Source organism: Euprymna scolopes, chromosome 45, assembly GCF_053919585.1.
Source record: "Euprymna scolopes isolate OS-2025 chromosome 45, ASM5391958v1, whole genome shotgun sequence".
Taxonomy (NCBI): domain Eukaryota; kingdom Metazoa; phylum Mollusca; class Cephalopoda; order Sepiida; family Sepiolidae; genus Euprymna; species Euprymna scolopes.
This window is the reverse complement of record NC_136526.1, coordinates 56,695,532-56,711,191: the sequence shown is the minus strand read 5'-3', so window position 1 is coordinate 56,711,191 and position 15,660 is coordinate 56,695,532. Positions and strand designations below refer to the sequence as shown.

At 37.6% G+C, this 15,660-nt stretch overlaps 1 protein-coding gene across 1 annotated transcript in view; it reads right to left on the bottom strand.

Moving 5' to 3' along the window:
- Nucleotides 1-15,120, bottom strand: part of LOC145269197 (uncharacterized) — a 59,747-nt gene extending 44,627 nt beyond the window's left edge. The window contains exons 1-2 of the mRNA XM_080124813.1: nucleotides 14,627-15,120; nucleotides 1,066-4,547 (exon numbers count right to left, since the gene is read on the bottom strand). Of these exons, the coding sequence (XP_079980939.1) occupies nucleotides 1,066-4,547; nucleotides 14,627-15,120 (3,976 nt within the window). The remainder of the gene's footprint in view (nucleotides 1-1,065; nucleotides 4,548-14,626) is intronic.
- Between the last annotated feature and the right edge of the window lie 540 nt (nucleotides 15,121-15,660).

Sequence of the window (15,660 nt, the reverse complement as noted above, 5' to 3'; positions counted from 1 at the left end):
GGCCAACATATAGCTGTCCATGAGAAAATACTGGTTTTGACAGGTTGAGCCCAACAACTTTTAGTGACTGTCCTTGTGATTTGTTTATTGTCATTGCAAAACTTAGCTTGACAGGAAATTGCAGCCTTTCAAACTCAAATGGCAATTCTTGTGGTCTCATTGGGATTCTGGGAATGAAGCAGTGTACTCCTGCATACTTACCTGACATAATTGTTGCTTCCAGTACGTGAGGCATCATATTCTTTATGGTGAGCCTTGTGCCATTGCAGAGTTTTGGTGGATCAAGATTGCGAAGTAACATTATTGGTGCTCCAAGTTTTAGAAACAGACTATGTGGAGGCGTTCCTGGTGGTTCAAGACTATTAAGAAACTCAGTCGGATAATTTGTTACTTCGTCCTGTGAACAGATTGTATCAACTGAATTGTATAATATGGTTTCTCCAGGTAATCTATTCAACAGCCTGCTATTTATTTCATTTACTGATTCATTCTTTGCTGCTAAAATTGCACGGCTACTTAGCCAATTGATATCCGTATGCAAATTATGAAGATCTGGAAAAACTCTCATTGTAAATTCCTCTTCTGTTTGAATTGTTGGAAAAGGCAACTGAATCTGGTTATAGGAGTCCTTGTCCAGAAGTCCATTACCCACTTGCAAAAGTTTAGCGGCAAAGTCACCAACAGCATCATCAGCATGTAAATGTACTCGCATGTTTAGTGTTAAACTCATTGTTTTAATATGATGCCATAAATAGGAGTTTTTGAGACATGCATTCATTTGATCAGCTCTGGTTCCTTGAGGAACAATTGGAAGGGTTTGTCTGAAATCACCAGCAAAAACCAAAGTCACTCCACCCATTATTTGTGTGTTATCTTTTAGGTCCTGTAGTGTAGAATCTACTGCTTCCATAGCTTTTTTGTGACTCATTGTTGCTTCATCCCAGATTATTAATTTACAGTTTTGCAGTAGTTTAGCTTTTGCTGAATCTTTTTTAATATTACACAATGGTTTTTCCTGTCGAGTAAGGTCCAATGGGAGAGAAAACATAGAGTGAGCAGTTCTACCACCATCCAAAAGTGTTGCTGCAATTCCACTGGATGCCACTGCAAGGGCAATATTGTTTGTGAGACGAACTTTTGCAAGGAGCAGATTTAACAGGAAAGTTTTGCCAGTTCCACCTGGGGCATCAATAAAGAATGTCGTTCCGTGATCATGATGAATGCTTTCCAAGATGCTCTCGTAAATATTCTTCTGCTCGTCCACAAGCCGAGGTTCATTTTCCTGAATGAATTGGTCATAGGCATCATAGTCATAAGTCTCTTGCTGTATTATGTGGTTTACATTCATAATATCCGCAGGCTCTGGCATTCCACAATTCGTTAATGTACGGTTAAGTGCTTGGATTCGACGGGATAGGTCAGCAAGAGATAGATTAAATATCTCAGGCGAAAATGCAATTGCCATATTCTCATTTCGCATTTTGGCTTGATGAAGAAAATCTTCGGACATATCAGTTTTAAATTCATTCCAGAGCAAATGTGGTTGTTCAATCTCACAGGCTGTAAGCATAATTACAAATAATTGTCTAATTTGATTGGCGATTTGTGAGACTGATGCTTCTTGTAAAGTTTTCCGCCAGTGTTCATCGTCTTTCAAAAGTCCACGTACAGCACATGCTTCTTGGTATGTTGTACACAGTCCAACTTCAAAGCGTCGGAGATCCTCAAAAGATGTTGGTCCACGAATAGTATGGAGAAGCAATCGTAAATAAAAGCATTCTCTGTTATTAGGATGCACAATATAAACACGGCCAATAGCGTCAGATGCTTTGATGTCATGACCTGGCACAATTTGTCCTTGCTTACGACGAACCCACTTTTTTTGCTTACTCCAGGTATAATATGTAGGAATTTCAGTATACATGAGAGATCTAGCGAAATCATCTTCTTGGCATAGTTTAAAAAATGCAGTTAAGGTTGTTTCTGGTGGTGTCTGCGCCAAATTATGTGCAGTCTCTTCATTGAAATAAACTCTCTGTCCATTCTCAACATGTACTGCTAAATATACAACGGTTGGAAATCGTTGGTGGATTTCAAATCCAAAGATTCTCCATATTGCTTCATTACTGGAGATGTATCTTCCTGTCTGATAAAACTTTATTTCATCCCTTGCACCCTTGTCACCAATACTGAATGTTGCCATGTCACTACCCTTGTTTATGTATTTTGTTATGTACTTAAGGGCTTTGATGGAGTTGCAAAATTCCACATTGATATGTGCCTTCAGAATTTTACATAATAAACTATTATAAGGCACTATCCATCGATTGTCCACGGTTGTTATTTGTCCTCTAACAACTAAGGTTGTTGATTCGCCTCCATTTTCTGGTGAACGTCTGCGATAAAGAGGATAGCCATTATTGTTAGTCTGTGTTTCTCCAATAAAAGGCTTTGGATATCTTCTGGAGCATTTACGATCTTCCATACAGGGTGACGCTGGATTTAAGACTCCACATGGTCCATGGATTAATTGAGTTTTTATTATTTCGAAAAGTTCTGGATCCGTAGTTTCATTTGGCAGTTCAGCCGAAATTATTTTGTCTATATCATCAGCATTAATATTATCTTTACACCAAATCAGGGTGTGAGAGTGCGGAAGGCCTCTCTTTTGCCACTCAATCGTAGTTATATAAGCACTAAGTTCACCAAAAATTCGTCCTTCTTTGAGAAGCCAGAGGAGTTTCTTTTGTTTTTCATGGAACACTCGAGCAATCAAATCATGGCGATCCTTGGCTTTTTGATGTGGAAAAAGTTCATTAGTAATTTCACTCCACTTTGGATTACATGTGAATGTGATGAAAAGATCAGCTCGTCCAAATTTTCTTACATAAGTCATTGCATCTTGAGTCCGTTGTTGCATATATCGTGGTCCTCCTGTATAACTGGAAGGCAAGATAACTGGTTGTCCAATATTTCTCGGGTCACCATCACAATTCATAGCATCTTGCAGATGGATATATTCTTCCACCCTTAGTTTTTTTTGATTTTTCCGTATGAAATGTAATCTTTCAGTTTCTATTTTTGCATACATATCCACCATGAACTGACTGGTCACTTCTTTTAAAGATAATACATGATTGAATCCGTCTCGCACCATAAAATGAAATGCATAAAAACACTTAGATGTTACAGATCGAGTTGTATTGAGACCTGTTTGTGGATTCCTCTGCCACAGCTGAAAATGATATCCATCTTGTCCATTCCAGAACATAAGTGGGTATTGGAGTGCATCATAAGCTCTATGAGTTTCTGGAATACGACGCAGTTGTCCACTTCTTAATTGCAAAACAATGTCCCTGTATTCATGTTGTTCACCCACCATTATGATTGCAACTTCATCGGCCGTAGGTGCATTGTATCTCCGTGCATGTTCTGATAGTGGATGTTTGTCTGCTTTGATGATGACTTTATGATTACAACTATGTTGCATCTGTTCGATTGCATATTTAAAAATTCCAACATATTTATGGTGTTGGTGAAGCATGTTCTGCAACTCCATGACAATCTCCAAGTTCAATCCACCTTGCACATTCGTGCATCTTTGCTGTGCTTCTGATTCGTTGCCACCCATATAATAAACCTGCACAAATTCATGAGAATGTCCGGGTAATGGAAGCAGATCACCCATCAAGTGATAACACTGACCTTGTATTTTGTAAGTGGTAAAGAATGCAAAGTCAGTAACATTTCTAGAAGCTCCAAAAGATGTCATTTGAAAGGCAGAGTTGTATTTTAGAAGACTTTTTCTGAATTGTTTCGCTTTTGTTGTATCCTGTGTCAGTAAAGTTTTCAGAATTTCTGGAGGATCTTGTATTTTTGGCAAATTGATTTTACCTCCCAAGCAACACAAACCAGGTCTTTCAGCAATCCATTTTTTGGCACCACAATGTCCACAAATGTTGTCCATTTCCCCAATTATTACTTTCGGGTCAGTGTTATAATGTTTATCTGCATCATAAAAAAATGCTTCCATAAGCCAATGACTATGTCTCTCGTGTCTTAGATTAGTTCTGCGTGTTGACTGGAAGGTTCGATCAGCCATTCTCCTATTCTGTTGTATTTCTTGTTTCTCTTGTGATCTCACTGTAGCCATGTGATTGCTATGAGCCATAAGACGAATTTCTCTTTCGTCTTCAGTTTCATTTTCTCTCAATGCAGCGATGCGGCTGTAATTAGCCATTAGACGAATTTCTCTTTCGTCCTCAGTTTCATTTTGTCTCATTGCAGCAATGCGGCTGCTATTAGCCATTAGTCGAATTTCTGTATCGTCTTCATTTTCATTTTCTCTTATTGTAGCCATGCGACTACTGCTAGCAGTCAAACGTGTTTGTCTGTCGGCCACACTTTCATGTTCTCTTTTGTCTTCAATCCTGATTCGATTAAGCATCAAGCGTTCTTCTCGAGCTTCTGCACTTTCTTCCGACCGCCTTCGTTTCTGTTCACGCGCTGCTGCTGCTGCGCGTCCATATGATGATGCTGATGATCTCCTAGGCATTTTTTGTTGTTTTTTTTAATATAAAAATGTTTCTTAGAAGAAATGTATGGGTAAAAATACAATAATAAAAGTGAAATGTAGCAACAAAATTGTTAACGTAAAAAGCAAAGTCAAATAAACAAATAAAACTTTTATAATAAAAATGCTTATATATTTGTAACTGTTTCTATTCAAGTCGGCAAAGAATGTGCAAACTGCAACGAAAAAGGAAAAATTGTATACATGTTTAGTAGAATGCATTAGCAAATGTGGGAGAGGGGTGCAGTCTTTTACAGGTTTTCAGGGATGCTTAAAATGAATATTACATTTAAATATAGGGCAGATAAGTAGTTTTCATAAAATAAATATATTTCTTTACTGCGAATAATAATTTTAATGTGTAAATTGAACAGAAAATGATAACATACTTTCTGGCCACCAATTTTTTTGGGGGGGGGCAATTATGAGTATTTTGGGCTGAAAGTACTTTTTATTTGTTTCAATTAAACAAAGGTCTCAATTGGTTTGTAATTCAAACCCTAGTGTTGTTATGTGGTGAATATTTAAAAATATGATTTTTAATTCTGTATGTTCTAAGAATATTTAATAAAGTTTACTGTAAAATCCAAAATCATGGAAACAAAATATTTGTTCCAAAAAATATTAGCATATGAAATAAATGTGTCAATTTTATCGACTTTTTCTTTTATTTAATTGAAATATTATGTATATGAAATATTGAAAGTATTCTTATATCGAATATTGAAATAAAAGACATTACTACCCATTTAAAAATAATATCTTTTTTTTTTTTTTTTTTACTGTTTATGTCTCACTGTTATCGACGTTTACTTTTTTTAATAGCATATTCTTTAAATGAATAGAAAAAGAATTTCCCAACTTTTCGACCCCGGTTATTTGGCTGATAGTCGATAAAAGTGATTAAAAGAGAGATAATATTAATAAATGTGCCGTAATGTATTTTATGTATTTGAACATTAACGTTGTCATATAAAAAGAAAATGCTATTAAAAAGTATATAAAAAAGTTTTAAAGAAAAAATTAAGAGAGATAATAATAATAAATGTGTACTAATGTATAACGTTGTAATTTAAAAAGAAAATGCTATTAAAAATTATAAAAAAAGGTAAAAAAAAAGAAAATTCCGAAAAATGGAAACAAAATATTTTTATCCAAAAAGTATTAGCATATGAGTTAAATAAATAACTGTTGCCAGAAGTATTTGTAATAAAGTGTATTGTAAAATTCCAAAAATATTAGCATATGAAATAAATAAATAAATGTTATTAAGTTCTATAAATAAAAAGAAAGCAGTCAATATAACTCCTCGAAAAATGTAATTCAAGCCCTAATTTTTTTTTCAATTAAAGGAGCAAGGACCAAGGTTCCATTAAAAAAAACAAAAAAAAAACAAATAACGTGGTTTAAAAAAAAGGTTTTAAACTTCAAACTTTACAGGTAAAATTCTAAAAGAACACTTTTTTTTTTTTTAAATTTGAATATATTATGTATTGACCTTTTCTCTTCAATTTGTGGGTAAATTAATAATTTACTATCGGGTTACTAAAGTAAGTATTTATTTTTTAATAGACACTTAAAAATTGGGATGGGGGGGGGTCGTGAATTTAAAAAAAAAACGTTTGTCTAAAATATTATATTCGATTTATTGGAAAGAACATAAAATTTCACATTGACCCTGTAAATATCGTAAAAATAGAATCAATAGAAAAATTTTGATAGATTTTAAAAATTGAAAAATTGAAAAATATTGAGTTGGGAAAATTCATTACTGTTAAAAAAAAAATATTTCTATTACTTTTAAAACAACTGTAATAGTTTATTTTGGAAGTATAATCCATAAAGAAAATAAATAACCCACTTTTAACAGAGAAATTCCGAGATTTTTATATAGTTTCGTGTTAACTGTTTACAGAAGTATTTGTAATAAAGTGTATTGTATAATCTGAAAAATATTAGCATATTAAATAAATAAATAAGTAAATGTTAATAAGTTATATAAATGAAAAGAAAGCAGTCAATATCTAAATTATATAAATATAATTTCTATTACTTACGTGAAAAATCAAATCGCTGCTGATAAAAAATGGCGCAAATGATATAATGAATTTGAATGTTTACATCGCTAACCAATCTATGGTTTTCGATAGAAAGAGGGTGAGAGAGAGAGAGAGAGAGAGAAAACTGAGAGAGAGAGAAGAGAAAGGGGGATGGAGAGAGAGATGTAAGTGGTCACGTGGTAATGATACAATACCGGTAATGGCTGTTTGTTGTTTATTAATAAAAAATCGAATCAGCACAAAAATTAACTGTTCCCATATTAACGAAAAGCGGTGTATAACGAAAAGCGGTGTATAGGGAAGTTAGTCCCTTTTGCGATAAATCGGTTCTTAATAACTTACAATTAGTAATTATTTTTACTTGAAAAATATTGAGTTGGGAAAATTCATTACTGTTAAAAAAAAATATATTTCTATTACTTTTAAAACAACTGTAATAGTTTATTTTGGAAGTATAATCCATAAAGAAAATAAATAACCCACTTTTAACAGAGAAATTCCGAGATTTTTATATAGTTTCGTGTTAACTGTTTACAGAAGTATTTGTAATAAAGTGTATTGTATAATCTGAAAAATATTAGCATATGAAATAAATAAATAAGTAAATGTTAATAAGTTATATAAATGAAAAGGAAGCAGTCAATATCTAAATTATATAAATATAATTTCTATTACTTACGTGAAAAATCAAAACGCTGCTGATAAAAAATGGCGCGAATGATATAATGAATTTGAATGTTTACATCGCTAACCAATCTATGGTTTTCGATAGAAAGAGGGAGAGAGAGAGAGAGAGAGAGAGAGAGAGAGAGAGAGAGAGAGAGAAAACTGAGAGAGAAAAAAAAAAAAACTCCGAAAACATGGAAACAAAATAATTTTACAAAAAAATAGCATTGAGTTAAATAAATAACTGGTGCCAGAATTTATCGAATTTTTCTTTTTTCTTAAAATGAATAGAAAAATAATTTCCCAACTTTTGTCATTTCTATGTGTTTTAGTTTTGTGTGTTGAATGTGAAAAAAGGTAAAAAAAAACATGGAAACAAAATATTTTTACCAAAAAAGTATTAGCATATGAGTGAAACTATTATTTTTCATTAAAATAATAAAATGTGTTTATTAATAAAAATCGAATCAGCACAAAAATTAACTGATAGCCGATAAAAGTGATTAAAAGAGAGATATTATTAATAAATCTGTAGTAATGTATTTTATTTCAATATTCATAAACATTAACGTTGTAATATAAAAAGAAAATGCTATTAAAAATTATAAAAAAAGGTAAAAAAAAAAAAAAAATTCCGAAAACATGGAAACAAAATATTTTTACCCAACTATGTCTAAAATATTATATTCGATTTATTGGAAAGAACATAAAATTTCACATGGGATTGGGGGGGGGTCGTGAATTAAAAAAAAAAACGTTTGTCTAAAATATTATATTCGATTTATTGGAAAGTGTAGCAGACACAAATGGACCCCTTTTCTTCTCGACCATTCGTTCCAACGACCCACCGTAGAGTTGTTTTCGACACTCTACACAACCTGGCACACCCCGGACGCAAGGCCACAGTAAAGCTGATTACAGCTAGATTTTTCTGGCCTAACATGAGGCGTGACATCATTGCTTGGTCACGTTCCTGTGTATCCTGCCAAAAGTCAAAGGTGCACGAGCATATCCGCGCACCCCTTGGAACATTCAGCACCCCAGACGCTCGGTTTAGCCATGTTCACATTGACTTGGTTGGACCATGGCCGGTCAGTCAGGGATTCACTTATCTCCTGACCTGCATAGACCGTTTCACACGGTGGCCAGAAGCCATCCCACTTAGTGACATTTCGGCTGAATCTGTAGCGCGAGCCCTTATATCAGGCTGGATATCGCGCTACGGAGTTCCCACTACAATCACCACTGATCGTGGTGCACAATTCGAATCCCACCTATTCCGGGAACTGTCCAAGATCCTCGGGATCACTCGCATTCGGACAACAAGCTATCACCCTGCTTCAAATGGGATGATAGAACGCTTCCATCGCCAATTGAAAGCTGCATTACGCGCTTACCCTGATCAACAGCGATGGAGCGAGTACATACCGGTCATCCTTCTTGGCTGTCGGGCATCAATCAAGGAGGACCTGGGATATTCCGCAGCCGAACTGGTCTATGGAGCACCTCTATCGTTGCCAGGTCAGATGCTGACCCCGATAGAGGATATATCAACTGACACAGCTCTATATGTCAACAGACTACGAGCTTATCTCAGTAAGCTACCGCCGATGCACCCTAGGGAACAGACCATTAAATCTTTGGTTCCGAAGGACATAGCGACATGGACTCACGTGTTCCTTAGAAAGGACGCAGTAAAAGCCCCCCTAACTCCACCTTACACTGGCCCTTATCGCGTGCTTTCACGCACTGATAAAACTTTTATCCTAGACATTAGTGGTAAAAAAGAGACAGTATCGGTAGATAGGGTAAAAAGAGCCTTTCTGGACACATTAACACCTGAGCCACACATTCCTCCAACATACACACAGCATAATCATACACCTGAGGTAAATGTTCCACGTGAGAACAATTATGTGACCACTACACGTAGTGGTCGACGGGTACATTGGCCGAAGAGACTTTGCAAAACAGTGTATTTCTGTTGAAAAAGAACATTTTTTCTTCTCTCCTTTTTAGAGCAGAACGTTTTCTGCAAATATTCCAACTTTTCACAGAAAAGTAAGAACATTTTTTTCTGCAAGAAAATAACCTAAAGAGACGGACATTTCTTATTGTATTTTTCTTTCTGCTATTTGTTATGCTACCTTTCTCTCTGTCGGCTTTCAGCCTAAGCAGGGGGTTATGTAGCAGACACAAATGGACCCCTTTTCTTCTCGCGCATTCGCTTCCTCTGAGTGAGTGATGAGGCGCTAGACTGTCCAATCTGAGGACTTGCGCACGAATACAAATTGACCCCTAGGGACCAGACAGCTTCCGGTCCCAGAAGAAAACTCTCTCTTACGCTACCAGCCTTCGTCGGGGTTAGACGCCTGTTCTCTTCGCTGCTCCTACTAAAGGTATTGACGACAGCCGCGCCCGCGGGTTGTAACTACCTCGTAAGGCAGTGGAGACCCGACTCTACTTTCTTCCTTCAGTACGCTTTGCAAATAAACCTTTCCCTTGTTAAGTTGAAGAAGTTGTTTGTCATTGTTCATAGAATTGTGTTATTTTATTTTATTAGGGAAATTCCCTAAAAAAGAACATAAAATTTCACATTGACCCTGTAAATATCGTAAAAATAAAATGAATTTGAATGTTTACATCGCTAACCAATGTATGGTTTTCGATAGAAAGAGGGTGATAGAGACAGAGAGAGAGAGAGAGAGAGAGAGAAGAGAAAGCGGGATGGAGAGAGAGATGTAAGTGGTCACGTGGTAATGATACAATACCGGTAATGGCTGTTTGTTGTTTATTAATAAAAAATCGAATCAGCACAAAAATTAACTGTTCCCATAGTAACGTAAAGCGGCGTATAGGGAAGTTAGTCCCTTTTGCGATAAATCGGTTCTTAATAACTTACAATTAATAATTATTTTTACTGTTTATGTGTCAATTTTATCGACTTTTTCTTTTATTTAATTGAAATATTATGTATATGAAATATTGAAAGTATTCTTATATCGAATATTGAAATAAAAGACATTACTACCCATTTAAAAATAATATCTTTTTTTTTTTTTTTTTTACTGTTTATGTCTCACTGTTATCGACGTTTTCTTTTTTTAATAGCATATTCTTTAAATGAATAGAAAAAGAATTTCCCAACTTTTCGACCCCGGTTATTTGGCTGATAGTCGATAAAAGTGATTAAAAGAGAGATAATATTAATAAATGTGCAGTAATGTATTTTATGTATTTGAACATTAACGTTGTCATATAAACAGAAAATGCTATTAAAAAGTATATAAAAAAGTTAAAAAAAAAAAAAAAAACTCCGAAAACATGGAAACAAAATAATTTTACAAAAAAATAGCATTGAGTTAAATAAATAACTGGTGCCAGAATTTATCGAATTTTTCTTTTTTCTTAAAATGAATAGAAAAATAATTATTTTTAATAATAAACACATGTATTTTATTTCAATATGCATAAACATTAACGTTGTAATTTAAAAAGAAAATAGAAAGAGGGTGATAGAGAAAGTGAGAGAGAGAGAGAGAGAGAGAGAGAGTAAGTGTGAGAGAGTGTTGGAAAAAAAAAAGTCATATAACTAAGAGTAGCTAACCTGAAGTGAGGTTGCGAAAAAAATACAATCTTCTTCGCGACCTTCTTCTCAGGTCCTGTAACCACAATAACATAAAAAGAATAATGAAGACTCTTCACAAAGGAGGAAGGTTTTTATAACAATTTACCTTACTCTATTAGCATAAATAACCACAATGCTATTGTTCTTCTTGATTGTTGGAAGACCATCCTCACCTCCGGCAGCTACACTCAGGTAAGCTATGTATTATTTACCACACTCTCCCAACAAAAGAAAAAAAAAGAAAAGAAAAGTGCATTTTATTTATATATATATATATATATATATATATATATATATATATATATATATATATATATATATATCTTCATAAAAAAAACTAAGTTGGCGTGACCCTGCAGGGGGACTAACAGGTGCTAGGCCTCAGTCAAGGGCCACCTGGAGGTAACAGTGGTTCAGGGTACCCTCATTCTGTCCCTTAGCCTAGGCCCCGCTGTCGGTTGTAGTTTATAGTCCTACTCAAGACTACTTCTATTGATCGGGTAACAGACTAGGTCTACCCCTTCATCTCCTTTGAGGTGCACAATCACTGCAGTACCATTTCTGTCTAGCGGGTGGAGCCAAGTCAATTCCAACACACTCAAAATGATACCACTCATCACAGGAATCGCAGCATATCATATCTTGGTTCCCTGGAGGTCTATTGCAGGCAGGACACAACCAAATGGTGCCATCTCCTTCCGAAAATGAACTAGAGGATTCCTGGTTTTGACTGCTACCTGCAGCAACAGGCGAGGATGCACCCGCCTGATTTGGTTCACTTTCCCCAAGATCATCATCAGATTGTGAAATTTCTATTGGATATAAATTCTTCAGTGAATGGACGTTCACCACACCGTCGCCCTGTCTGACACGAGCTGTCCTCACCACTCCATCTTGTCCTGGGAGAACCTCAAGTATAGTACCCAACATCCAAAAGGGTCGTGGTTTTAAAGGGCTCTTGACCAAGACTACATCATTTCTTTTAATGCGATTCTGAAATGGTATCCGAGATCTTCCTGGCATCCTTCCTCTAAGATCCAGGAGGTACTCCTTGTACCACAGTTCTCTAAATCTTGACAACCATTCATTTCGTAATCCAATCATCTCGATCAACCTTCTCCGGCTGGGAGGAACCATGGTGGAGAGATCATCTCTTCCCAACGGTACCAATAGACCAGGGCTTTTATTGGGTCTAATAAACATATTGGGTGTGATAATCATTGGTTGCCTGTCAGCGGACTCTTGATAAGTAAGGGGCCTGTTGTTTACAGCCCGCTGAATATCTGAGACAATAGTTAGGAAGGTATAATAATCTACCTTACCCCTACCAATAACCTTGTATAGGCAGGATTTTAAAGTCTTGATTCTACGCTCCCATACACCTCCAACCCAGGGGGAAAATAGAGGAATTGTCTCCCACTTAATGTTACATGACCCAAATTTGGCCTGGTAGTCCTGGAGAAGACAAAGGCGCTTAAACAGTCTTCCACTACCCAGAAAGGTTTTTGCGTTGTCGCTGAGAATTGACTCTGGAACACCATGTGCATTAGTAAATCTGACTAGAGCCTGAAAAAAGGACAATATACTCATGTCAGGCACCACCTCTATATGCACTGCTCTTACACTCAAACAAGTGAACAACAACAGATACATTTTTTTCTCACTGTTACCCTCCTTCACCCAAAAATGTCCTGTGAAGTCCACTCCAGGAACCTCAAATTCGACACGAGAAGTTGGTAGATTGGCCATGTTCTCAGGCAGTACCGGCCTAGAATTGTATCTTTTACACCTTGTGCAGGAATTCAGGGCATTTTTGACTGCCTGCCTCCCTTGAGGCACCCAGTATCCTTGACATCTCAATTCCGTTAAGGTTGATCCTGTACCCAGATGGGAACATTTAAGATGGCAGTCTAATATTATAAGGCGGGTCAGGTGATGATTCTTGCCCAGCAACAAGGGATTCTTAACTTCATAAGAAAACTGAGAAGACCTGTCCAGCCGTCCATGCGAGCGGATCAACCCTTCCTCATCCAGAAAAAGATCTAGTGCTCGAACACGATTAGGTGCATGCCTTACCATAGGATTCCGCAGGTAATTCAATTCAGCCATAAATTCCTGCTGTTGCGAACATTTTATTAAGTAAATTGCGGCTTTCTTGTTGTAGTTGTCTTCCCTTTTCCTCATCAAGCCGATGAATCGGAAGACTAAAGAAGTTACCCTCAACAAACGGGTAAACGTAGAGAACCGCCGCATAGAGATCACCGAAGCACACTCCTCATCCACAATCACCGCAAAATTTGTTGATGAACGAACAATCTGCTGGCACCTATCATCAAGACAGGGCAACTCCTGCTCCGGCCAAGTCAAGACCCCACTGCGCAACCAAGAAGGGCCATGGTACCAAAAGTCAAAGTTGTCTCGGAACTTCCTTATCGTTAATCCACGAGTGATCAAGTCAGCCGTGTTTTCGGTAGTAGAAACATACCTAAAGGTCGGCCTGATGCCGTAATTCGTTTCCAAATCCAAGCTCATTAGCAGCACATCCTTTAACCTGTTTCTAGCAAAGATGCTTTTACTAGTCATTGTTTCTGATAAAATCCATGACAATACTACTTGTGCATCTGTTACCACACACAACCTAGAAGGGCGGACACCCTTGCATCCTACCAAGATAGTGGGCAAACACTTCAGAGCAAGAAATACCGCCATTAGTTCTAAAGTTGGTAATGTCTTATCCTTCACTGGAGCCACTCGTGCTTTGGCAAAGATCAATGCAGAATTGTTGTCCTGAACATAGTAGGCTGCAAATCCATATGCTTCTTTAGAAGCGTCACAAAACAGGTATAACTCTCCAGTTCGGTTCCCGTCATGGGCCTGTCTGCAGAAATGCATGTCACTCAATTTAGATAAGTCTTCTGCCAGGTTCCTCCAAGAAGACTGAAACTCTGGAGAGACTTCATCATCCCATTGCATGCCCCGCTTCCATAATTCTCCCACCAAAATCCTACTCCTTATAGTCACAGGCAGGCAAAGAGATAAGGGATCAAATACCCTTGCCGATTCCGAAAGGATTCGCCTCTTAGTAGATGCACTCGGATCACACTTAACAGGAGCAGTGCGGAGCTTTTCTGAAATAGGATCATACCGGTACCCGAGCACCATCTCCCATCCGGCCTCATGAGTACTCAATGTACCATCTTTCCTCATCTCCTCCCTAAGGCTGTCGCAGTTTGAGTTACAGGACTGCACCACAAATCCACCTTCCTGCAACCGCCTCCTAACCTGGGAATACAGCCTTACAAGCTTTGCTGGGTCAGACTCAGTAACTACCAGGTTGTCGACATAGAATTGGTTCTCCATCGCAACTCGACATTCATCAAAGGGATATTGGGCTGCATGAAACTTCAAGATACTTCCCAATATAAAGGGACTCGAGGTGAACCCGAAAATCAATGTGGCATAGCGGAAACATCGAAGGCGATCACCATCCTTCACAAAAAACAGAACCTGTTCTTGTCTGCCTCCAGTGCAAGGCGAACCATCAAGAAAGCTTTCCTGATGTCTGCAATCAAGACAAACTTATTCGATCTAAAAGACATCAACAGGTCCAACATATCTCCTGTCATATTCACACCAGAGTATGCAGCCTCGTTAAGAGAGGCAGAGTTACCGACCTTCAAGCTACAGTTAAATACAGGCCTGATTTTAGTAGTAGCTGCCGGATCCGTCTTGAAAACTGGCCGATGAGGCACCCATACATAGTCCACAAAATTTTGAGGATCCACCTGTATTTCCTCTATGATACCCTCTTGTAGCTGCTGAAGGAATACATCTACATACTCCTGGTACAGCCCCTTCTTCTCCAGGCTCCTGACCACACGATCCAAAACGTGCAAAGCAATAGCATGATTGGAAGGAACCAGAGCTAGCTTATCTGCATGCCAGGGTAATTGCACATGATATTTACCATCCCTGAATATTATAGATTCCTGGAACTGCCGAATCATACCCTGATCATATCCTGAAATCTCTTCTCCGTCCTGAATGCCCAATGACTCAATGCTGAACATTTTCTCTAATCCTCTTTCCACATCGCTAGAGGGAAAGACATCCACCCAGGGGTCCGCATAGGTAGGGTCGGCTTCCAGGATGAAGCAAACATGCGATGATTCCACTTGGGGAGTATTCTCCATCACTGCACTGAACAACGTATAATCTCTTGAAATAGGGGCAGGATTTGTAGAAAAAAAAGTGTCCACCTCACCAAAGGGAATCAAACCAGCAGGAACAGAGAAAGCCCGACCCCCCCAAACAAGGCACCAACTGTAAGGGGCCCAAATGTTGCACCAGATCCAGACCCATAATTCCACTTATAGCCACCGCATCAGTGCCAGATTCAAATTGCCCAGCCAGAGAACATCCAGTTCGCTTGAACTCCTCCAACAGCAAATGCCAATTTTTTAGATATAAGGATAGGTCCAATGAGTTGGCAACCAGTACCGGAAAGTGCCCCACATGACCAGACCCCAAGTCCACATCCAATTTCACCTCTCTGTATACTTGCTCACATTCTCCGAGAAGTGTAGTCAGCCTCAAATGACACTCCAAACCGTCAGAACTCAAGGAACCCAAGGAGTGCAAGACATCACCAGACAAATACGTTCTGCCACTGCCAGTATCCAATAGGCAGTTTACAGAGATGGTTCTTCCTCCTCGACCGAAGGTAACACAAA